Source organism: Ambystoma mexicanum, chromosome 1q, assembly GCF_040938575.1.
Source record: "Ambystoma mexicanum isolate Mex_15411 chromosome 1q, UKY_AmexF1_1, whole genome shotgun sequence".
In the NCBI taxonomy this organism is placed as follows: Eukaryota; Metazoa; Chordata; class Amphibia; order Caudata; family Ambystomatidae; genus Ambystoma; species Ambystoma mexicanum.
This window is the reverse complement of record NC_090922.1, coordinates 907,307,205-907,331,989: the sequence shown is the minus strand read 5'-3', so window position 1 is coordinate 907,331,989 and position 24,785 is coordinate 907,307,205. Positions and strand designations below refer to the sequence as shown.

Below are 24,785 nucleotides of genomic sequence, written 5' to 3'. Positions count from 1 at the left end.
GATCCTGAACCGCAGGAAAGAACGATGCGGCTGCCAAATCGGGAAGTGTAGATACACGTCCTTCAGATCCAGGGAGCACATCCAGTCTCCCTGGTCCAGTGTCTCTGCAATGAGTAATGGCATAAACATCTTGAATTTTTGCAGAGGACGGGAGAGGTTGAGGGTGGAAAGGTCCAACAACTCTCAGGCCAGCCTGGTTCCTCCTCTTGTGTTTGTGAAAATCCTGGCATAGAAGCCCAATCCTCTCTGGGAGAGTGGGACTTCTTTCACTGCCTGGCTCTCGACGAGCGACCGGATCTCTGCCAACAGAATTGTGGTCCCAATCTGTGGGAGGCGAGGAGGGAAGAGAGGAAGGGACTGGTAGGCGGTACCCCGTGGAGACTACGGATAGGATCCAGGGGTCCAAAAAGTTCTGGTGCCAAAAATGCAGTCAAAAGGCAAGCCTGCCCCCCTCCCGAAACACGTGGACCCAAAGGGACACATCATGCCTTCTTCCTCTCTGAGGCTGTTGCGGAGGCGGGGGACTGGAAAAAGCCCTTGCCCCCACCCCCTTCTGTTTTTTCAACCAGTGCTGACTCTGAGAACGGTCAGGCTGTTTGGACCTCTGTTTTTGGTAGCCCCAGAACCCGCCAAACAGCCACCCCTTGTTGGAGCGTTGATGTGACTGGGTGAACGCCTTAGGCATGGCCTTAGTAAGAATAGATAAAGACTTTGTGGTTTGCGAGCCGTTTTTGTTTTTATCTAATTCCTCATCTGTGGTGGAGTGAAAGAGGTCACTACACTCGAATGGAAGGTCCAATATGCATTCATGGACATTGGGGTTAAACTTAATAGCCCGGACCCAAGCAGTCCTTCTCATATCTGTGGCGATGCAGATGGCCCTGCCAGGGATATTAATGTGGGCCGTGGTGGACTCCATGATGTCCTGCGCTACCAGCCTGGCTTCTCCTAGGCCTGCCTTAAAGCGCGTTTGGCTCTGCGCCAGAAGTTCTGGGAGGAAGTCTGCAATTTCCCACCAAATGTCAGAATCAGAGTCCTCGGATTCTGAACTCACCTGTTTGCTTCTGGTGGTTTTCTTCCTTGGGTTCTCAGGTTTCCTTCTCCTGGATGAACGCGCCTTATAGAGGTAGGCTCTGGAGTCTTCACAATCCAGTCTGCTTAACTTCGGAGACAGCGCTGGTCCATGATTCCCGTTCGCAGTGGTTTCGCGACTTGGGCGAAACACGCTGGTCTGCTGCTTCCGTTTGCGGGAGTGCCGCAAATCGGATACTTTCAGTCGTTCCAGGAGGGGGCCAGGAAAATAGACTATAGTAGAAGTCACAGTAAGGCCTAGGAAGGTAGAAAAAAGGGAGAACCAGGAGGATGGAAGAGGGATACCGGATGCGAGGAAAAAGGGAGACGATAGCTCACAACTTGCCGCACGAGTCGCAGGCAAGCAAGCGTTGAGACGCGCGGAGGTGCGGGGGCGTGTCCCTTTTCAAGGAAGCATGAAGTCTACAGAATGACTGGACCGTGCATGAATATAGCATTGGCCATGTTGAGGGGAACAGAACAATTCCTTATTGACTGAGGGACCAGGCAGACAGAGGGGTCGATATCGTCGATACGTGACAGCATGCCTCCTCCTAAACTCTAGTCCACCCGGCTTGCCCGGATGAGCCCAATGAAAAAGTTGCAATAGGCGAGGTGCATTCATATTGGAGACAGGTTCCCAAGTGCGTTCACTAGGTGGGTAGCCTTTCCATTCCACCAAATATTGAAGACAACCTCTCCTGTACCTGTAATCACAGATCCGTGATAATTCAAACTTGGCTTGATTGTCAACAAGGAGTGGAGGCGGTCGAAGAATTGGTTTGGTTGACTGGTGGAAGGGTTTCAGTAGTGATGTATGGAAATCAGGGTGGATCTTTTTCCATGTGGTCGGTAATTGAAGTCTGAAGGCAACTGGGTTGATGATTTCCGTCACTGTGAAGGGTCCGTAAAAGCGAGGAACCAACTTGTTGGGTCTGAGGTGTCTGGGAAGATAACGTGATGAGAGCCAAACTTTATCTCCAACAGAGTAAGAGGGTCCGGGACCCTTTTAGTATCAGAAAAATGGACGAATAGTACAATTGGCGAGATTGGTGTCTAGATATTCTCGTAAGGCTGCCTTCTCAGGTTCTGATAGAATAAACATCCTTCCGAATGGTATGAATGCATTCTCTTCTGTGTCAATTGCACAATCTTCAGGACGATGAGGAGGGAGTGATTGGACTATGGCGGAAGAAAATACGTCTGAAAACTGACGGTACGCCTCGGGAACCTGGGAAATGGCAGAGACCATGAGGTGTTGTGGTGAGTTCATTTTGGCGGGCTGTTTGTGTTCTCCAGATAGACAGTTAGAGAGACAAAATTCAGAACCCAGAAACAAGGATCCAGCTGCCCAATTAATATATGGATTATGTTTCCGCGACCATGGAATGCCAAGCACTATAGGATAGTGAGCTGCTTTAATGATATCAAAACGCAGCATCTCTTGATGATTGTGGATAGAGAGCATGAGTTCAGACGAGTTATGGGACCGGAGGATAAAGGTTTCCCGTTGATTCCTTCTACTGCTTGGAAAACCTCCTTGGTCTCACGAGGAATATAATGTTTCTGTGCCCATTCATCATGCAAAACAAGGCCCATGGCCCCGCAGTCCACCAGGGCTAGTATAGAATGTATTTCTTTGTTAAGTGTTGCCAGGTCCACCTGGATTAGCACCAGGGTATTGTGTGAAGGTAGGTCTTGTGAGGGTGAAGAGTCGGAGCATGATTCTTTCTCCCAAAGATGGGCTCCGTTCAGGATCGGGAGCTGGTGTTTCCCGAGCGGTGAGGAGGGGCAATCGGGCAGTTACGGACTAGGTGTTTATCCAATGCACAGTACATACAAAGGCCGCTGTTGATCCTTCGTGTTCTTTCCTGGTTAGAGATGGGACCTCTCAAGGACCCAAGCTGCATGGGTTCTGGTTCAGTTTGAGCTTTAAAAGAGGCTTCTTGTTCTCCAGGAGTATTGAAATCAGGCTGAGGCTTGGGTGGCAGGTTCCGCGTTTTCTTCTTCTCAGCTTTTTCCTGTATTCTGAAATCTATCTGTAAGGACAAATCTAGGAGGGCCTGGTAGGAGGCTGGGCGGGCTACTCTGGCTAATTCATCCTTGACTTCTTCACTTAACCCGTGCCTGAACAGGGTAAAACAGGCTTCAGGGGTCCAATTAGCATCCTTGGCCAATTGTTTAAAGCGAGTAACATAAGTCAGCATTTCCTGGTTTCCTTGTCGGAACTCTAAAAGTCTTTCCTGGGCCGAATACACCTGATCAGGGTGGTCAAACATGGTCTTAAGAGCAGTAACAAAGTCATCATAATTGTCTAGTACTGAATCCCCTGCAGAGACCAAGGGAGTAGCCCAGGCCAGCGCGTTACCAGACAAATGTGAGATCATAAACCCCGCCTTCGCTCTGGGAGTTGAGAAATAATATGGTTTGAAGGTAAAATGAACCAAACATAAGTCCAGGAAGGAGCGTAAGGTTTGTGGATTCTCATCATATTTGTCCACAATTCCTCCTACTGATGCACTTTCCTGACACGCTGAATCCCTGGATAAGACAAGCTGTTTTAGGGCAGCGTTTTCTGCCTTCAGATTTTGTACTTCCGTGGTAAGTTCCTGCATGCCTCTCATCAGGTCTTGGACAGCTGCCTCCATGGCGCAATCAGTGGTAGTCTGTTGGCGTCTCAATCTGTCAAAATCCGAGTCCTCGGATTCTGAACTCACCTGTTTGCTTCTGGTTGTTTTCTTCCTTGGGTTCTCAGGTTTCCTTCTCCTGGATGAACGCGCCTTATAGGGGTAGGCTCTGGAGTCTTCACAATCCAGTCTGCTTAACTTCGGAGAGAGCGCTGGTCTGCGATTCCCGTTCGCAGTGGTTTCGCAACTCGGGCGAGACGCGCTGGTCTGCTGCTTCTGTTCGCGGGAGTGCCGCAAATCGGATACGTTCAGTCGTTCCAGGAGGGGGCCAGGAAAATAGATGATAGTAGAAGTCACCATAAGGCCTAGGAAGGTAGAAAAAAGGGAGAACCAGGAGGATGGAAGAGGGATACCGGATGCGAGGAAAAAGGGAGAAGCTCACAACTTGCCAGACGAGTCACAGGCAAGCAAGCGTTGAGACGTCCGGAGGCGCGGAGGCGTGTCCCTTTTCAAGGAAGCTTGAAGTCTCAGAATGACTGGACCGTGCATGAACATAGCGTCGGCCATGTTGAGGGACCGGAACAATTCCTTATTGACTGAGGGACCAGGCAGACCAGAGGGGTCAATATCGTCGATACATGACACCAAAGCCTTTGGTTAATGGCTGCCAGCATGGCATCCGTGTTGGATTGACGCAGGTGCAAGGAGGCGTTGGAGTACAGCCTTTTCCAGTATGCCTCCATGCCTAGCAGCGCCGATGACGAGGTGGCTGAGGATGACTGAGGCTTAGAATAGAGTGACGCTGCAGCGATCACTAAGGAGTGTGGCTGGGGCTGAGCCGAAAGCAAGAGTGTATCCCCTTCCAACTGCCTATACTTAGCGTTGAGGCGCTGATTGACAGGTTGGGCTGAGCGTGGCTTGAGCCACCCCTTCTTGGTCAGGGCAACAACATCTTTCTGCATCGGGATCCCCGTTCTGGTAGGAGGGTCTTAGGATGAGGACTTCTGCCAAGACCCCCTCCTCGGGCTGTTCGACCTCAGGCTGAGGAAGGCCCAAATATTCTGCCAACCCTACAAGGCATTCGTGGAAGGCCCTGGCTGAAGACCGCACGTTAGGGTCCTCCTCCTCATCTGCATCCACCAGTGTGCCCGTTTGGTCCGTAGCAGGAGATGGAGTACTGGGCGCTGTGGACTGTGGTTAGGAGACCGGAGCCAGTGGCTGCTGCGGAGGCTGGTGTGGAACTGCCTGTACTGTGGGAGGTAGGCGAGCCGGAATTGAAGGAGCTGGCACTGGCAGCGGGAGCTGCTCTGGGGCCTGAGGCATCGGAGCCGTAGGAGGAATGAATATGGGCACCGGTGAAGTGAACGGAGGGAGCCTGTCCCTGATAGCATCCTGAAGGATGCCCCCCCCCCCCATCTGAGGAGTTTGCATCAGCTTCAGGAACCTTTCGAAGCTTTGTCGGGCTGCTTGCCATGTGCCGAAGTCGTGGTGCCTGGCTCACTGGGTCCAGCCTCCTCCAAGACGCTTGGTGTTGGAGCATGAGGCCTACCCTGCACCTCAGGCCGAGGCCTGGAAAGTGTATTGCCATCAGCAGAAGTGCAGGTAGTGCTGCGTGAAAGAGCCCCCTCGGACAAAATGGCGGTACTAGGGCATTGCCCCTCAGGTGTAACTCTGGTGAAAGAACCTTGCGGTCCCTCAGCACTAACCCCGGAAGGATCCAGAGACCCCTCAGTCGTGAGGCCGGTAGCTGGACTAGCCTCGGTATGTGTGCCGGTGTGAGAACCCGAGAGGTACCTCCCGCTCGGGCGCTTCCTTGGGAAGGAGTCGCCCTTGGGGGGTGCGATGGTAAAGATCAGCCTTGTCTTGGGCCTTGAGTGATGTTTGACGAAGTCCTTTAAGTCCTCCGGAGGCGACCTTTCGAAGAGCTCCCTCCATCTGGCTAGCCTGTTGGTCAGTGCGCGTGGGGTAAGTGCATCGCACGCGGTACAACCTTCCCAGCCATGGTCGGGGCCAAGGCAGCGGAGGCAAAGAGCGTGGAGATCGGACGTAGGGAAGAGCCTCTCGCAGGCTGGACACCTGCTGAAGCCCACTGAAGTCGACATGCGCCGAGAAGGAGCGTGGCATCGGAGGACCAAGTACCTGATTGAAAAGAAAAGAAAACATAGAAGAAATATCTGGTGAAATCAGCCCATTCCTGTCAAAGCGGAAATGCGGACTTAGGAGTAGCGCCAGGGGGCAGAGTCAGGTGAGCGCATTATCCTAGGACCGCGCCCCCACGCACCTCTAAATTTAAAGGGGAAAAAGGGTTTTTTCTGATGAAAAAGGTTCTGTCTCCAGTCCCTAGCGAGGGACGCCCATACAGTATGGAGGAAAGGGGACGGGACGTAAAAGTACAAAATAGAGGCTAATATCAAGATTACTCTGGCTTTCCACGCGCTTTGCTAATCTTCAAGTGTGCGCCCGCCCCCCTCAATCCCAAACACTACCTCTACTGTGGATGCTGGTAAACTGAGATCGAAAATCTGGTCTTGAGCTTCCTTCACTTCCCTCCAGAAGGCTTCCAGTTTAGGGAATTCCCACCAAATGTGAGACCAGGAGCCTAACTTCACCCTCCCACCCCGCACAACCCCTCCAATAATCCTGCGAGGACTCTGGGTCTCGTTTTTTTAAGCTTGACTAGTGTATGATGCCATCTGTATAAGATCTTATACCACATCTCTTGTAATTGGATAGATTTCACTAATTTGGGAATGTCCCTCCAAAGTATTTCCCAATTTTCCAACTAAATCTCCCTCCTTAGTGGTTTTTCCCCATTTACCCATAATTGGCCAGATCTTCTGGGGGCATTCCACATCTAGAATCCTATTTAAGTTTGAAATCGGAGATGTGATTATAGTTTTTTGGAATGGGGTGAAGTGTCAGGAGGCTGCCGCTTTAACATCCGGGTTCAAGATTGAGTGCTTTATTTGAAAATATTGCAGCCTCTACTCATCCAGCCCGAAGCCTTGTTTACATTCTACAAAGGATTTGACAGTTTTCCCAGTAAACATGTTGCTCAATCTCTGACAGCCCCCTGCCTGCTAGCTTTGGTACGCTCCTTGCTCCATCCCAGGCGAGAACCTAGGGTTGAAAAATATTGGTGTGAAAGGAGATGGGAAGAAAGTGATGTCATATTTTGAAACCAGTGTGCCCTTTGTGTCCGCTACCAATTTAGTAACAGAACTTGCATGCATATGCGGGGGGCTTTCAACTTTGGGGATCCACATAACCTCCCTTCACGAATACTTTGTAATTGCCCATTCCATTCCCACCCACGATTTAGCGGCTTTGTCTGTAAACCATTGTCTAATCAAACATATCTGGGCTCCCTCGTACAGCTGATAGTTTGGAGGTCCCATGCCCTCTCTACTTCTGGAAGATGATAACAAATTACGACTAATTCTGGGCCCCCTACCATTCCATATGAAATTACAGTTAAGCTTCTGCCGAATAAACACTTGGGAACATAGACTGGCAAGGCCTGAAATAAGTAAAGGAGTCTTAGAAGAGTGACCATTCTTATAGCTACCATACGCCCTATCCAGGAAATAGTGAGAGCATTCCACTCACGGAGATCTGCCTTTATTGATGCTACAATAGGGGGAAATTTAGCCTTGTACAAACCCCCTAAAGAAGGTTCAATAGCAACCCCCAAATATCAGATCCCCTTGGGGGAAAAGGTGACTGCTCCTGCAGTCTCTGTTCCTGCCTTCCCAGGACCGTCAGGTTAAGCAGTACGGATTTGCCTATGTTCATTTTTAATCCTGAGACAAGGCCAAAGTCCTCAAGTGCTCCCAGCACCCCTACTAGCGATATGCCCTGCTTTGTCAGTGCTAGTTGCATGTTGTCCACAAACGCAGCCACCCTATGCTGAGTATCCCCAAAGGTGATCCTGTGGGCCTCCCCAGTTTCCAAAAAGGCCTGCAATAGTGGCTCCAAGTAAATTGCATATAATAGGGGTGAGAGAGGACACTCCTGTTTTAGTTTTCCTTACTAAACATACTTGACAGTGAACCATTTACAAAAAGCCTTGCCTACGGGGATCTATAGTTAGCACGGACCATGTTAATAATACTCACCCCTAAGCCCATCCTCTCCAGGACTTTAAACAGGAAGAACCAGTCTACTCGGTCAAAAGCTTTTTCAGCATTAAAGGGGAGGATAATGGCCGGAATTGAGTTCTTCTGGACCTTTTCTACTAGATGAGCTATCCTCCGAGTATAGTGTCAAATGTTTGGTGCCCAAGATAAACCCTGGCTGATAAGAATGAATTAAAGTGGGTAGCCAATGTTGTAGCCTGTTGGTCATAATCTTAGTGTAGATTTTCAAATCTATGTCAATTAGGGCTATGGGCCAGTACGAGCCACACTTAGTAGGGTCCTAGTTAGGTTTAGGGATGAGAACAACTTATTTCTTCCATAGATCTAGTCATTCGCTGTGTTCTCTGGAAATGGTTATACAGATTGGTGAAATGTGGGACGACAACCCTGCTGAAAGCTTTATAGAAGCCCGCCTTATAACCATCTGGGACCAGGGACTTGTTTAGGGGCAGCGCTTTGATGACTCTGCGTACTTCTTCCTCTGTAATTTCCCCACTCAGTGCTACTGTTGTTTCACTTCATAGTCTCTCTAATGTCACTTTGTCTAGGTTGCTGGTCTTGGGGGCTCTGGGAGGAATACAAGCCTGCATAAAATCAAGTAAAGCACTCTTGAATCTCTGCTGTTTGCGAATTACCTTGCTCGTCATCGACTGAACAAAAAAACCTTAGTACCGGACTGCCCCCCCCCCCATCAGCAGCCAAGCAAGAGTCTGTCAGCTGTCAGCCTTATTGGCTTTTGCATAATATTGCTGCCCAACAAAAAGTAAGGGCTTTTCAGCTCTTTTGGTATGGAGGAGGTAAAGTTGCCTATACTACCTGTGTGCGTTCCTTAAAGGGTTTACAAAATCACCTTCCTGCACTCCTCTACCTACGTCTCTAACTGGAACTCTACAATCTTTAACTGTTCATCTCCAAGTGCTTTGATGGCAATACACTCTCCCCTAATATTAACTTTAAAGGTGTCTCACCTTTAAAGTTAATATTAGGGGAGCATATTGTGTTTATATATTGTTGAAATATTGTGTTTATTTTAAAATAACAGAGAATCTTTTCCTCCAGGTCTTGTCTTATTATGGGATCCCTTAATTCCCCTGGCATTCTCCACCCCCACAAATTCCAAAGAGAGAGCGGATCTGTGTGATTTGGCCGTGGCATAACTGTTTGTAGCGGAATTGGCCATAGTCAATTTTGCTGTGAAGCCAATTTAGCTGCAGCCAAAATCAACACATCCATGCCCCCCCACCCCCTCAATACATCTCCACCCCCGCTTACTTTTTATGTGCCCACTTACATTCTGACCCTGCAGCGTCAGTTCCCTCCTACGCGTGACGGATCCGACGCTGCAAGGTCCACTTTTCTTTTCTTCTTTTTGTCCCCCCCCCTCCAATCCTCCGGAAGCAGGGGACACCCCCATTACCCCCCAAAGGCCATCACTACCGAACATGGGGAGTGGGGGACACCCCCACAACTCCCGCTCCCCATGTTCAGTAAGGATGACCAAATTTGATCCATTTTAATCAACCAAATGGTACTGTCCGAATTCGCCCAGATGTACCATTCGATCAATTAAAATCAATCAAATTGGGTAACACCGAGAGTGCAGCGAGATCCACCAAGCTTTTGGGCCCAAATGTATTCCCTCGATTTCCCCTATTAGAGCCGAGAGCCATATATAGTCTATCCGGGATTGAGAGTTGAGAACACTTGATAAAAATGTGAAAGTGTCCTCCCTCCCCTTCACCTCTCTCCAGGCATCTGGAAGACCCAGGGAGTCAAAGCTTTCGAGCAATGACTTAGAAGTCACCCACCACCCCCTGCAAAGCCCGACTCCTATCCAGCTCCCGGGACCAAGCTAGGTTGAAATTCCCAAAATAATTATATTGCCTTTTGCAAAATCTTCAAGTTTACCCAAGAAGCTCTTCAAAAAAGATTCCTGCCCCAATTCCCACATTATCCCTCTCACCATAACATAGTGGCCCCATTTGTCTGCTTTAGAGTCTAGAATCCTCATATCGAAACACTTCTTGATAGCTCGCACTACCCCTCCTGTCTTGGTGGAGGCCGAGGTGTGCAATACCCAGAGAAACCTTTGAGTTTCAGCCTCCCTTGATCCCTGCACAATAGATAGGTTTCTTGAAGTGATAGGACATCCGGCTTGCTCGACCTGACAAACAATTCCAACTTCTTTCTCTTCAGGGGCAAGTTGAGCCCCCTAACATTCTGGCTTATCCACTTGAATGTGCATATCCCCATCCCTGCTACATCCCCTGGCGGCCAGGATTCCAGAAAAATTATATTTACCAAACGATTCTCTGGTTCCCTTTGACACACGATTCGGTCATCTTGACTCCCCCTCACTTCCCCCCTTTACTGAACCTCCCCAGCAACTCCCCTCCTACACCCATAACTGAATCCCCAGGCCTCCCGCCAAATCCCCCCTTCACAGGCAATCCTGCCCTTTTGGTACACAAGAGTTTACCTACTGCTCCATACCTACACCTCCATCCTAAGTCACCCCCTCTAGCAATCACCCGACCACTTTACTTCCATTGACAGCTTCCAGGATACCCCTATTTTTGACTCACTTTGACTGGCTTTCCCCACTGGATTCCCCTCTGTCCCTAGGCGCAGGGCCTCTGGGAGAGGGTCTCTTCGCCCTCTAGTTCCCAACAGTTGAACATTCCCAAGGTACGTTTTTTGGGCCTCCCCGCCTCGAGCCTGAGTCAGGATCAATCTCCAATAGGGTGCACCTGTCTTGAATAAGTCTCTGTGAACCCTCCCACACAAACGCAAATACCAAGCCAAATGGAAAAGTCCACTTATAGCGGATGCTTCTCCCCTTTAGTCTTCAAACCACTGCACCCATTTGCCGCCTCTTCAGGAGCGTGCTTCAAACCAGGTACTGGTAAAGTTGGATCAGGGATTCCAGCAGTGATATTGGTTCCTTAAATCTTGCTGCTTTCAACATATCCTCCTTTTGGGAGTAGTGAGTGTGCAAGACATCCCTCGGTCGAGTGTTGGAGGCCCCCTCTCTATTCTTCCTGTTCTGTGGACCCAGTTCAATGCCACCTCTTCTTCTGTGATATCCCCCAAGATTTCTGCGAAAAGCGACTGTACTTGTGCTTTAAGTTCTTGGTCTGTTACCTCCTGCGACATGTTCTTGATCCTCATTTTAGCTCTTCGCGATCTTTTTTCAAGCCCTTTTACTTGCAGCTCCAAGTACTGTGTGGCAGTGTTCAGTGATCGATCACCTCGCTGTGTTCTTTAGCGTCAGCCTCCATTTCCTGGAGGTCTCTTTCCAGGAGGTCGATCCTTTCTCCCAGCTTGCCCATGTCCCTTTTCCGCTCTGCCATTGTCGCATTCCAATCCGTCCACATTACCTGGAATTGGTCCTGGAAAGCTTTCGTTAGAGAGGACTGCAGACTACTCAAATCTTTATGTAAGTCTTGCCTAGACAAGGCATTCCCTGGGGCTGCTGTAGCGGATTCCTTGAAATTCGCCAACTCTGACGCAGTCTTGCCCGTGACTTTACTTTTGCCTGATCCCCATATGGTGCACATAGTGCCCGGTAGATAAACAGGCACAGATGTGATCTTCTGAGATTTTGGGCAGCCTTTCGGCATCCAGATCAGATTGCCTTAGGCCTAAGCCCTTGCTATAACTTGACTAGGGATCGGCTCCCAGAAAGCCTCCAGGCGCGATGGTGGCCAGCTCCTGATGTCCTCAGCAGGCCCTGGTTGTGTTCTCCTGCCACCATTCACAGATTGTAATGCTTTACAGTTCTACCCTATGTCTGGGCGCTCTGAGAAGCCAAGATCTTGCAGCCTTTCCACCCTGTATACGGTTATTGAGTCCCACTGCCCATGACTCTTTCCCACTTCGACTTGACGCAGACGTAGCCTGCATACATTTCGCTCTTCAATGTTGATCCTACCCGGCTCTAATAGCTGCTGTGGTACTCTGGTTGAATCCCTGAGCAATCACTCCTCTTCAGGCGTGTGGGTCCCAAACAAATGCCTATGAGGCAACCCACAACTACTCTCCCGGTCCTCTCCTTGAACTGCTGCTATCCTGGTAATGGCGGGTGACCGTCAGAAAGGGAAGCCCCGGCTGAACGGCCTCCCCACTACTGTGTCCATCAGCGCCACGCCAAACCTTGTCAGCTGAAGCTGCTGCTCCCATACTGGGTCACTGCTGCCCCTATTGGCTTGCGCTCCATGCTTGATGGCTAAGAAACCCCGGTAAAGTCACCTCGATCCAGGGGAAAAGCAGGGTCTGGCGGTCCACCCATCGCCAAGATGTAGCCGCAGGTCCTTCCGGATATCAGCCTGGGCGAGCACCGCCTCTTTATACCTCGGTACGCACAAGAGCTCCCTGCTCCTATGGTGCGCCGCCATGGGGATTATTGTGGCCAATTCATGCCTTGGGCAAGCGATAAGGCTAAGTCAAATGCAGAGGGTGCACCAAGCTCACACCCGCAGATCTAGCTGCAGGCGGCAGCCATCTTGTCTCCCTTAAAAGTGAAAAACATAACACGCAGTTTTCACATGCACTATTTCCAAAAATGCAGTATTTCTGAAAGATTCCTATGTTTTATTGCTTTTAGGGCAGCCATGCCATAAATGTGTGGAGTCCCTTATATTTTGCAGGTGGGAACGTTCATTACCAAATGCGGAAATCAGGTGAAAATGATCCGCAAAAGACGAACATGAGACCAGCTAAGTACTTTCATTCAGGGTGGTGTGCTGGGAGACTGTGTTACTTAGAAATCAAGTGGTTGAAAGGAGCACTTGGCTAAGACGTGTTTATTAAACCCAGGGCAGCGTGATAGAGACAACTAATCAATTAACTTTCAAACAGCTGTTTCTGCAGGCAGAAACCACCTTTTGTTTTAATTCACCCTACTGACAGAGAGAATGTGCCAATTGGTCATGTTACTGGCATGCAAGCATCACACCACAACTGCCAGAAAAAGTGCCAAGACACATATGCTTTCTATGCCATTTGTTTTGTCTCATACACACGTTCAGCAAAAAAGTAACACATCATTTAAAAGGAAACATAATGAACCTTTTGGGTCACACACTATAATGCTTTCCTAAGGAAATTAGAACATGTATAAGCATGTCCTACGGGCACTCATAGGGTTAAATTATATGGATTTTATTAATATGTTGATATGCCCATCAACGCCATAGTAATGTTACAGCACTGAAGCTTCTCCGGGTAGTGGTATATTGAACCTCAAACTAGGGTGAAACAGGCTGTGGTGAAAAGGAAATGGGGAAACGGGTGAGAGGATTAGAGAAATAGGAATAGGATAGACATGAGACCGACACATAGAAAGGTACATGGGGGGTCAGGGGGAGGATGTATGTTTGTGGTAGGAGGTACATGGGGGGTCAAAGGGAGGATGTATGTTTGTGGTAGGAGGTACATGGGGGGTCAAAGGGAGGGTGTAAGTTTGTGGTAGGAGGGGTGTATGTGTATTCATAGGCCGTGGATTAAACACATGTGGAGTAAAACCCAACCATGATGTCAGTTTCTAGTACAATTGCTTTGTGGTACTAGAATTAGTCAGCACATAGCTGAACATAGCAAATTAAAAGATTAACAATTGAAATACTATGCAATGTGCCTATGGTATGTCAGTAATGGGCACCAATCAAACAATGGCATTTATTAGTGTGAACACAATACACAAACACAATACAGGGTGTCCTGGTGGCATCAGAACAAACAATAAAATAGGTTAGCTGTGAGAATTTGTAAAATCAAATCTCAAAGATAAAACATCAGTTCACTGCAGTTTTCTTTTCAGTTAATCTGGCAAATTAACCTTCAACAAATCCTCAGTTAAATGGACAGAAAATACATCTTGAGTTAAAGTAAATACCTGGGATGCACATCTGAGGTACTTCTTTGCTGTAGAAAGACGTTTTCGGATCACGGAATGCAGTGCGGGAAACAGCTACTACAGACTGGTGCGTGTGTGGACAGTGTCTCGTCACTGCAACTATATCTTCATCTACCTGATCCACATACACCTTTAGAAAAGCAGATGGAACACAGCTCAGGCATGAGCACTACACTAGCATGAAGCAAGTGATAAAACAAGTTATTTTTCAGTAATTACCTGAATAAAGCCTCGCTCTCCCAATTCTTGGTGCAGCTGGTTAATGGCCCTCTTTCCTGCTATAATTCCACTTTGTAGATTAACCTCACCAGAATTTGAAGCTGTAGCCTTGGGATTCCACTTGGTATAAAATCGTTCTTCCGAAACCACAGAAATCTGAATGAAAATTCGAAATTCATGGTTGAAATATGTGTTTGCAAGTGCAGAATTAAGGTGGTGTTCTTTACCCAATTTCCTTATCATATGAAACAATGTCTTAGTCTAGTAGCAGCTGTACAAAGGCATTGTTACTATTTATCATCCCATTTGCCTGTCAGTGGAGACCTATCTTGTGCAAACTGATGTTTCATAGTAGACAGGAGATCATAGCGAAAATTCGAAACAATGAGAGCTGGTTTCAATTTGGAAATGGAGGAGAGCACGGAATGTGGTAGAGGCCCACGGCATAAAAGCAAAATCTAAAAAAGAGGAGTACAATGTCAGAGCAGCAACCAGTGCCTGGAGTTGTACAAAGATGTCGCGTTCCAAAAGGGGCACAGCGAGAAGACCGACAAAGAATGGAGGTACACATAGGAAACATGGAGACAAGTTGCTCTGAATGATTACTATGAAACTCCATGGAAACGGGAAAGAAGCTATTAGCATGTCACCGAAACTGCGAAGTAAAAAGAACTAACAGAGGTTCAGCATTCTACTGCAAAACAGTGAAGTCTCTGCAAGGACAGATCATCATCAATATCTTGTGCTAAGAACTGAAGCCGCTAGCTTCCATGTACTTTTAAAGCCTGGGTCTCTTTTCAGTTAGGGCTATTAGGTTTAGCGTCACCTATAAGTTGAAACTATTGCATTCGAGTAGAGGTCCGGGATAAATGACATTTGGGAAAGGACACAGAGCTTGAAGGTGTTTTTTGGTTATTTGCCCACCCAATGACTGCCCCTGGCCATGCTAATGCCTATGGCCATTCCCACCCAGTTCCTGCCTCTCCCCGCCCAAAACACCTCCTCACAGGAACTCTTTGGGCTCACTTTAATCAAGCCTTACCAGCAAACTTTGCACTGAAGAGCCTGCCAGTGTTTATTCAAAGCAGTCTTCTGAGAATCAATAACGTAAATGGAGCTGTAAACATGCTACTGGTGGAATATATTGAAGGTTACTCGCCATAGTACTCTAGTCAATAGTCCCCTTTCCCTCATACTTGATGGGCATCCCTTACTAGGGATGGGGAAAAGAACAAGTTACTTACCTGTAACTGTTGTTTTCCAGCATGGGTCTGGCATGGATTCACATGCTAATGAATATTTCCCCGTCGTCAGGCTGGGAATCCTCGGTAAAGAAAAAATCAGTATCAGTTTTGTTTCTGATCTGTCTTTCTCAGTAGTAACCAATCACTGGTCTCTGGGTCATACTGCCCTCAGCCAATGACTGCCCTCTCCCTAAGCCCCGCCTCTGGCAGCCATCTTCAGATTTGGTAGCACGTAAAGTGGCAGTATGACCAAGTGAAGAGCCGTAGAGGGGCAGGAGGGAGGGTTTGCATGTGAATCCCCCATGCTGGAGAACAACAGTTACAGGTAAGTAACTTGTTCCTTCTCCAGCATGGGGTCTGGCATGGATTCACATGCTCATGAATATAAGAATAAATAGCAGTACACATGCACAACCACGGGAGGTGGCAAGCTCAACATTAAGCATTACATAAAACTCAACATTTAAGCATCTCTTACCTCCTCACCAGGCTCACCTTAAGCGAACAGGTTGCACAGCACTGCCTGGCCGACTCTGGGCTCCTCCCTGGAATCTCGGTCGATGCAGTAGAATCTCGTGAAGGTGTGCGTCGACCTCCACGTAGCAGCCCTGCTGATGTCCAGCAGGGGCACACCAGACAAGAACACCGTGGTAGCAGCGATCGCTCTGGTCGAGTGGGCTCTCGGACGGCCGGTTTGCCAACCGATGACAATGCATGATGCAGCCGGAGAGCCATCTAGAAATGGAAGCCTTCGAGAGAGCCTTCCCTTGGTTCACAGGTCGAAAGTTCACAAACAGCTGTGATGTCTCCCGAAAACTCTTTGTTCGGTCCACGTAGAACTTCAGCGCTCTAGCCACATCCAGCGAGTGCAAAGTCCTCTCGGCCGGAGACGAAGGCAACGGGAAGAAAACAGGTAACACCAAGGGCTCGTTGAGGTGGAAGTCCGACGGCACCTTGGAGGGTGCGTCCTCAGCACCACCCTCGTGTCGTGAAAAGTTAAGTATGGAGGCTTGCAGGATAGGCCCTGGATCTCTCCCACTCGCCGTGCGGAGGTGATGGCCACAAGAAACGCAGTCTTCCACGACATTCAGCGGCGCCGAATGCAGGGGCTCGAATGGTGCCCCCATGAGCCTGGTCAGCACCACGTTGAGTTCCCACGCCGGGGCAGGGGCCTTCACCGGCGGGAACGATCGGAACAGTCCCTTCATAAATTCCTTCACCAGGCGATGGGACCACAAGAACGCCCGTCCTGTGGTCCTGGTGTATCGGGAGATCGCAGCCAGATGCATCTTCATGGAGACGTGAGCCAGTCCAGCCATGGCCAGCAACAGTAGGTATGGCAGCACTTGAGAGGCCGTAATCCGTAGAGGGTTAATCTTCTGTGCACGGCACCAGACAGAGAACCTCTTCCACTTATGTCCGTAGCACTTGAGGACACCCTGGCTTTTGCAAGGACCTCTCTGCAGTCAGCCGGGATATCGTACCCTCCAAACTCTAGCGCTGCAGGAACCAGGCCTGCAAGTTCAGCGACTCCGGGTCGTGATGAAGTATGGCGCCTCCTTCTCTGGAGAGAAGATCCGCGTCCGTCGGCAGCATGACTGGTGGGGACGCTGACAAGTCCAGAAGGTCCGGGAACCAGATCTGCCTCGGCCACGCCGGTGCGACCAGGATCATCCTGCACGGGACCACTTGAGCTGGTTGACGAGTCGGAGGGAATGCATAAAGGAACAAGCCTTCCCAGGGAAACGAGGAAGCATCGCCCATGCTCCTCGGCTGGGGAAACCTGCTGGCGAACCTCTGGCACTTGGAGTTTGTCGCCGTCGCGAACAGGTCGATCTGGGGTTTTCCCCATCGTCGGAAGAGTCGATCCACTTGATCCGGACGTAGTTCCCACTCGTAGCACGAGCGCAGCTCCCTACTGAGTGAGTCGGCGATGGTGTTTTTTATCCCTGCCAGATGAAAGGGCACCAGAAACATCTCTTGGGCGATGGCCCAATGCCACAGATCATGGGCTTCCTTGGAGAGGGCTGAGGGCCCAGAACACTGCTCGGAGCTCCAGGATGTTGATGTGGAGCTTCTTCTCCTGCCGGAGCCAAAGGCCTCTTGCGTGAAGATCTCCGGTGTGTGCTCCCCACCCTTCCAGGGAGGCATCCGTCATCACCGTTATCTGGTGGGATGGGGTCTGAAAGTCTGTGCCCGCCGTCAGATGAGCGCGGGTGCCCCACCACCGGATCGCTCGTCGGAAGGTCTCGTCGAGCGGAATCCCGTCCTCGAAGCTGCCCGTCGCTTGGATCCAGCGGGAGTCGAGGAACCCTTGCAGAGGGCGCATCCGAAGCCTGCACCGGCGCACGAGATATATGCAGGAGGACATCATCCCGAGAAGGGACTTGATGAACCTCACCCTGGCCACGTCCATGACCAGCAGGTGCTGCACCTTGCCCAGGATGGCCTTCGTCCTTTCTTCCGACGGTGAGGCCAGGCACGCCACTGTGTCGAGCTTTGCTCCCACAAACAGTGCGACTTGCAACGGTACCAGGTGGGATTTGGGAAAGTTGATGGAGAATCCCAGGTCTGAGAGCAGCTGGACGGTCTTTGCTGTGTGATCCACGGCGAGCTCCTTTGTCCCTGCTCGGATGAGCCAGTCGTCCAGGTAGGGGTAGATGTGGATCTCCTGCAGGCGCAGCCGCGCCGCCACCAGCGCGAGGCACTTGGTGAACACCCTGGGTGCCGACTTCAATCTGAACGGGAGGGCCTTGAACTGGTAGTGCCGTCCTTGGACCACGAACCTGAGGAACTTTCGGTGACCTTTCAGAATGGGGATGTGGAAGTACGCATCCTCCAAATCCAACAACGACAGGAAATCGCCCTCCTCCAGTTGTCCCAGCACGTGCTGGCGGGTGACCATCCAGAACTTCTGTGCCTTGATGTATTTGTTCAGCCGTCGCAGGTCCAGGATGGGGCGCCATCCTCCTGTCTTCTTTTTTACTAGGAAGTACCGGGACGAGCTCGATGGCATCTTTTCTGAGCAACGCCCTCACCTCCAAGAGTAGTTGAGGGACGTGATTTTCCTTCCTGACCACGGGTGGAATGCGGGGGCACTTTTTTAGAAATTCGAGGGCGTGCCCCTGGGCCAGGGCATCCAGCACCCAACGGTCGGTGGAGATGGACTCCCACACGCTGACGAACTTCTCCAGCCAGCCTCCCACCGGGGTGCTTCGGTGGGGGCCCGACCCCGCTGTCGGTTCAATCTTGCTTGGCGGACACCTTGCCGCCTTGGCCTCACTGGCGACGATGGCGGGGACCCCCCAACTTGCCTCGTCCTCTATAGGCTTCCTGCGACGAGGAGCGGTGTTAGGCAGAAACCTGTGCAGTTCCCTCTGGGACCACTGCAAAAGGTTTAGGACTACAGGTGTTTGGCAGTAAACCCACTTGGTAGCAGTCTGTACCACAAAGATTCACTTGGTAGCTCTGGCTGAGCAGTCAGACTTCCCTCAAGAAGAGTTAGGCAGTATACAGAGTATTCTCAATAGGTCAAGAGAACACAATAGGCAAGTAAACACAGACCAGGGCTTGGTGTAAAAGAGATATAATTATTTATTTAAAAACCACATCTAGAAAAACACACAGGAACTAATAGTAAGCAATTCGAAAACAAGGTCACTAAAAGATATACACTCCCTGAAAAGAATATTAGACAAGTCTTAAGTAAAGCCCCACTTATTTCCAGACAGCGGTGAGCGCTTAACGTAGATGGCACTCTAATAGTTCGTTTTAAAAAGGGAGAGAAAAGCAGAGAACAAGTTGAAACAGATCCCAACACTTTTACCAGAACATAACAAGAGAGGAAGGCAAAGTAAAACCGTGAAGTTAGAGTTCAAGAGGCCGGATCCAATTTCAGAGGATCCAAACGAAATGTGTCCAAGGTCACACGGTTGCAGTGCACAAAAGTCTTGTAAAGGTTCAAAAAGGAGTTGGACCAAAGAAAGGGACCAGTTAGAGGGTGAAGGCGGCCAGCCCAGTCCAGAAGGTTAAGGAGTTATTATTACCTTGTAGCAATCTTTAGAAACGGAGGCCTGGCGGACACGGTACCTTAAAGTGGTGAGAAGACTCCAGCAGGGGCAGTTGTTCCTGGCAGCGGATGCAAGTCGGTGCTTCATCCGGGGGAAGAGAGGATCTCGTCGTGGAGGAAGACAGGAGTCCGTTGCACTGCCAGGGAAGAAACCAGCCGCAGAGTTTCTCAGGTACAAGGAGCGGTCCGTTGATTCGCAGTTCAGTGGTGAGTGGCTATCCGGCCGCCGGGGTGCTTGGCACGGGCAGTTCGACCACAAACCGGTCTGAGGTGCGAAGAAAGAAGGTAAAAACTGGTTGTGCCCACCAGTTAGGGGAAGAAGCCTCTCCAGCCAGGAGATCTTCTCTGTCGTAGGGAAGTGGTGAGTCGGTCCCGCAGGGCTCCACCGGTGGTGTCGTCGTGGTAGGTCGGCTCAGCTTCTCCCTCATCGGATTCTCAGGTCCTGTGGCGACTTCTAAAGTTCCAGTCCACAAAGCCCTGCTTTTATGCAGCATACCCCCATTCACTCAGCCTAGCTGTCAATCAAACATGCTAAGTGGTGAGCCGGCCGGCTCACCACTTGGGCCAATCACACAAGAGTGCGACTTGAGTTACCAAGGTAACTCAGTCCAGGGTGCCTAAACCCCCTCCCACACCCCCTGTGGTACCCAGACAGAGTGGCACCACTTTTGGAAGCTTCTGTGGAGAAGCCCGCCAAAAAGTGGAACAAAGGGCTCGACTTGGGTTGGAGTCACAGAAGAGAACACAGATGCCATTTTAGGATCGAGTCCTGGCAAAAAATACCAACCGGCGAATTAATATTAAATAAATAAACCGGCGGTATGTTCGAGGCTATGAGAATTAAATAATTAAAGTTGGTAGCCTCAAAAAATGGGAAAATCCCATAGGAAAATATTTGCGGTCGAATATAAAAGGTAGTTTCCACTGCCACCAGGCAAAACTCGATCAGGGGGGACGGAGACGTGCCCCCTCGACTAACAGACCCCGGGGCAATCGAATTGCCCCGACCAGTACGTCCACAATATGATGGTTTGTACTGGTTTCTGTTAATAATTTGGGACTAGTAAAGCCAATGGTGACTTTACATGCCCTGGGAGACAGTAGTCAGTCCCAGGGTATGGAATCTATGGTGGGGTGTCACTATGACACCCCTGCGTTACTGCACGGAGGGTGCTGTGTAACACACATAGCAAAAACACATGAGACCCTATGGAGTAAAGGACCCCATAGCCCATAAAACACATTAACATTCAAAGGAACACCATGAATCATGTCCAAGAGTGGGAGAAAAAGAGTCTCACTCTTGCAAGGAGGAAAAAAACAAACTCCAGAAATCCAGCAAAGCTGCTGGGGGTCTCACTAGGTTAGGAAATTCAGCCTAAAGAGAGAATTCTCCCTAACAACCGGGCCGCTTGGCGGTACGTAGAGGAGCCACCGCTGAATCCCTTGGAGGCACCCTGCTTGCCTCCGGCGCTCCGAAAGGACGGCCTCCGTTGCCGGAGAACGCCTAGGGCCCTAGCAGTCTCTGTGCCCGCCTTGATGGCTTGGAGGGACTCATCCACCGTTTTCCCAAACAGGTTGTTCCCGTCGAACGGCAAATCCAGCACCTTGGCTTGCACATCCTGGCGGAAATCCGTCGCCTTGAGCCAACCTCGTCGTCTAAGGCAAACGCCGTTGCCTAGCTGGTGGAAACCGGTGTCAGCAATGTCCGTTGCCACCGTAATGGCGTGGTCCGACGCCACTTCGCCTTCTTGCAAGATCTCCAGGCCCTCGGCCCTCTTGTCATCCGGTAGAAAGTCCAACAGGGGGGCGATCTTGTACCATAACTCCCTGTCGTAGCGGGCCACGATCGTGAGGGCGTTGGCTGCCTTAATCGTTGTTGCCGCCGACGAGGTAACTCGTCGTCCCATAGCGTCCAGCTTCTTCCCTTCGCCCTCTGGCGGGGAAGTTGACGTTGAGACCGACGCCCCCCCGCTTTCTTATTGGCCGCCGCTGTGACGACCGAGTCCCACGTAGGTTGTGCCCTAAGGCACAAAGGGGCCGCGTCGGGGACTCGGTACTTCTCGTACCGATCCTCCTTGGCAGGCGTCGTAGACGGGTTCTTGAGAAGGGTGAGACCCTCGTCCCAGATGTCATCCAGCAGAGGCACGGCGAGGACAGACTTCCTCCTGGCCTCGCGCCGTTGGTAAAGGAAACCTTCCTTCTTCTTCTCCTCGGGGCAGAGCTGAAAAAGCTTGGATGCCCTGGCGATCATTGCGTGGAAAGATCTGATCTCATCGGATGGGGAGGCCCGGGCTGGTGATGGGAGCTCCGTCCCGTCGTCGTCGTCGGTAACCGTTGTGGCCGTGTCTGTTCCTGTGTCATCCCCAGGGATGGGGGACGTGGGTAAAGGCCGAGCAGGCCGCAAGGGCTGAGAAGGCGGGGCTGGGTGGATCCGTCTTCTCTTGTTCGGGGGCCTTCCCACCGGGACCAGCTCTGGTTCCTCCGTATACCTGGTACCGGGTCCTCTGTTGGTGGTAAGGGCAATCTCGTCCTTATCTCTGAACATAAGGATTGTATCACCAACAAAATGGCTGCCAAGTTATCCTGCGGCTCCGGAAGCGACGGCTGACTAGGACCCTCGCCACTGCTAACATCACTCTTATCGTCACCCTCGACGGGATCCCTCCCGTGGGGATGGGCCTCCCCGACGCCCTCGTCGAGGCCCTCCAGGACTTCTGCCAACTCCTCCTCGGATGTTGTGTCTGTGTTCACAAGGGCCACCGCCCCCCCCCCTCTTTTTCCGCCGGGGTCTTCACGGGGGTCTTTTCGATGGGTCTGAAAGAGGCTTCCCTCCACGGAGGCAGGGAGATTCTGGGCCTCCCCCTTGGCCGAATCCTTCGAGATCGACCGGGGCCTCTCCAGAGGCTTACCCGGATTCTCGGATTTCCTCTTCCCCGAACCAGAGCATTGGCTCGTGGTTGATGGTGCAGGGGAAGGCGCACCCTGCCTGGCAGCCGAAGAGCCCGACCGTTCGGCGTTCCTGGTGCCCGCGGACTCGCAGTGCTTTGCCTTCTGTTGGGCCCCCGTCGCCGGGGCGCCCTCACAGGACTTAGAAGACCGCTCGGACTTCTTCTTCTTCTTCTCACCTGACGGACTCCTTCCTTCCAGCCAGTTGGAGAGACGAAGGTGTCGGTCCCTGATGGTCCGTTCCGACATGTTCCTGCAAAACGCACAGTCCTTCTCCACGTGCACTTTGTCCTCATGAAGGCAGTAGAGACATTTAGAATGCTCGTCCTCCTTGAACACATTCTGTAGCTGGCATCCAGGGCAGACCCTGAACAGCTTTCCGGGCGTCGAACTTCCTTTCTCCTGGGCCATGTTCAGGTAGGCCGCAGAAACTTCTGGAATCCTCCAAGAAGCATAACTCGACAAAAACTTCACCTTTGAGGAGCGTAGAAAAATCTGACACGGATCCCCGTTAATCGGATGTAGAGACGGTGGAGCTTGAGGCTCTATTTCACAGAAAAATGAGAAATTATCTTTGAAAAAGCACGAAAACGCAGCAAAAGCTCGAGAGCTAAACACGAGGACTCCCAACACTTGAGCTTGTGGTAAAAATCTGAAGATGGCTGCCAGAGGCGTGGCTTAGGGAGAGGGCAGTCATTGGCTTGGGGCAGTATGACCCAGAGACCAGTGATTGGTTACTACTGAGAAAGACAGATCAGAAACGAAACTGATACTGATTTTTTCTTTACCAAGGATTCCCAGCCTGACAACGGGGAATATTCATGAGCATGTGAATCCATGCCAGACCCCATGCTGGAGAAACAACCTTTTTTCCTGCAAAAAAAGAGCATTTCCCCTTTAAATTTAAGGCACAAAGAGGCACTGGCGCATTAGCGCTCTGCAGATCCCCCCCCTCCTGCACCTCACGCCAGTACTCCTTTTACGCGCCGGCTAGCGGATGTGAACCTGACCATTTACTTTGGAGGGGCGGGACGGTGGGTCGTATAGAGGAAAGGGGACTATGGACTAGGAGTATGTTAGTCACTACGGTTAGTAACCTTCAACTACTCCTATGTCCCGTCCCCTTGCCTCCATACTTGATGGGTGATTACAACGGATGAAAGCCCTTAAGGAGGAGAGTGACTGTATTTTATGCTGCAAAAAGGTTTTTCAACACTGCCTGGTCAAAAGCTGCGTCAGAGCTGGTGTTGCTGTCCAAGCAGTAAAGCTTGCAGAAGGAGGAAGGGGAAAGCCCACACTGCCGCCTTGCTAATAACTTGCCACAGCATGTGCCTTTCAGAGGCTACTGCTGTTACTTTGGGCCTGACCGCATGAGCATGCATGTTGTCTGGGCACTATTTGTTCTGCAGTTTGTACACTTCTGCGATGGCAGCCTCCATCCATCTTGCTATAGATGCCTTGGAGGCAGGTGTACCCAGCGTATATCCGCTGAATGTGACAAACAAAGCGTCCGTTTTTCAGACAGAGTGTGTTCTGATGAGAAAGAACGTTAGCGGCTTCTTACCTCCAAATCGTGTAGCGCTCTTTCTGCTTCTGACTGAGGGTTAGGAAAGAACGTAGGTAGCACTATTTCCTTGTTCAAGTGAAATGCTGAAACAATTTTTGGAAAAAATCTCGAGTGAAAAGTAGCATATGGTTCTGAAGTTACAAGGGCCTGAATTTCTCTCACCCTATGCACTGATGTGAGGCCCACTAATAAGGCTGTCTACCATGTGACTAGTCTTAACTCCACTGAAGCCATCGGCTAAATCGGTCTATGTGCTAGAGCCGCTACCACCACAATAAGATCCCAGACTGGATGTGGTCGCTTAATTAGAGGGTATAGCCTTGGTAGGCCTTGGAGATGTTTTTTTCATTACTGGGTTGTACGTTGCAAAAGACATGGGAGTCCGAATTTCTATAAGCCCCCAAGACCACGAGATAAGTCACATGTCAACTTGGACTCCGGATTGCGCTATGTGCGAAGAAAAACACAAGACGTGATCGAGCGAGCACGAGACCAGGTTTGTATTGTTGTCCTTAGCCTACGCGCAAAAGCACGCCCATTTACCTTTGTACTGGCTTCTGGTGGAGTCCCTCCTCTCTTTTTGAACAATTGCCAGGTTGTCCTCTGACAATCCCAGATGACGTGATGTTCAGGAACCAAGCCGCCAAGGCTAGCGCTCCAGGCACTGGATGAATAACTGCTCCTTCCTAATAGGTGAGGAGATGGAGCCCTGCCGTGAGCGGGCACACTGGACGCTGTCTGGCCAGGCGCAGTAGGTCGGAGTACCATATTCTGGAACGACATTGGGGTACCATCAGGATGAGGTGGAGTCCCACAGAGTCTTTGACCTTCCGTAGTACTTTTTTGTCTCAGTGTTTTTTAGAGGAAACGCCTAACCCCATAGATCATCCCATGACATGTGGAGAGCATCTCTCAGCAATCGCTCCCCCCTGCCCATCCAGGATGTAAACTGTGTGCATCTCTTGTTGTCTGCTGTGGCAAAT

General features: G+C 50.5%; 1 protein-coding gene across 3 annotated transcripts in view; it reads right to left on the bottom strand.

The window, feature by feature from the left end:
- Positions 1 to 24,785, bottom strand: part of AGL (amylo-alpha-1,6-glucosidase and 4-alpha-glucanotransferase) — a 973,499-nt gene that overhangs the window by 358,313 nt on the left and 590,401 nt on the right. For all 3 annotated transcript variants that reach the window (XM_069641544.1, XM_069641542.1, XM_069641543.1), the window contains exons 16-17: positions 13,974 to 14,129; positions 13,734 to 13,884 (exon numbers count right to left, since the gene is read on the bottom strand). In XM_069641544.1, coding sequence (XP_069497645.1) covers positions 13,734 to 13,884; positions 13,974 to 14,129 — 307 coding nt within the window. The remainder of the gene's footprint in view (positions 1 to 13,733; positions 13,885 to 13,973; positions 14,130 to 24,785) is intronic.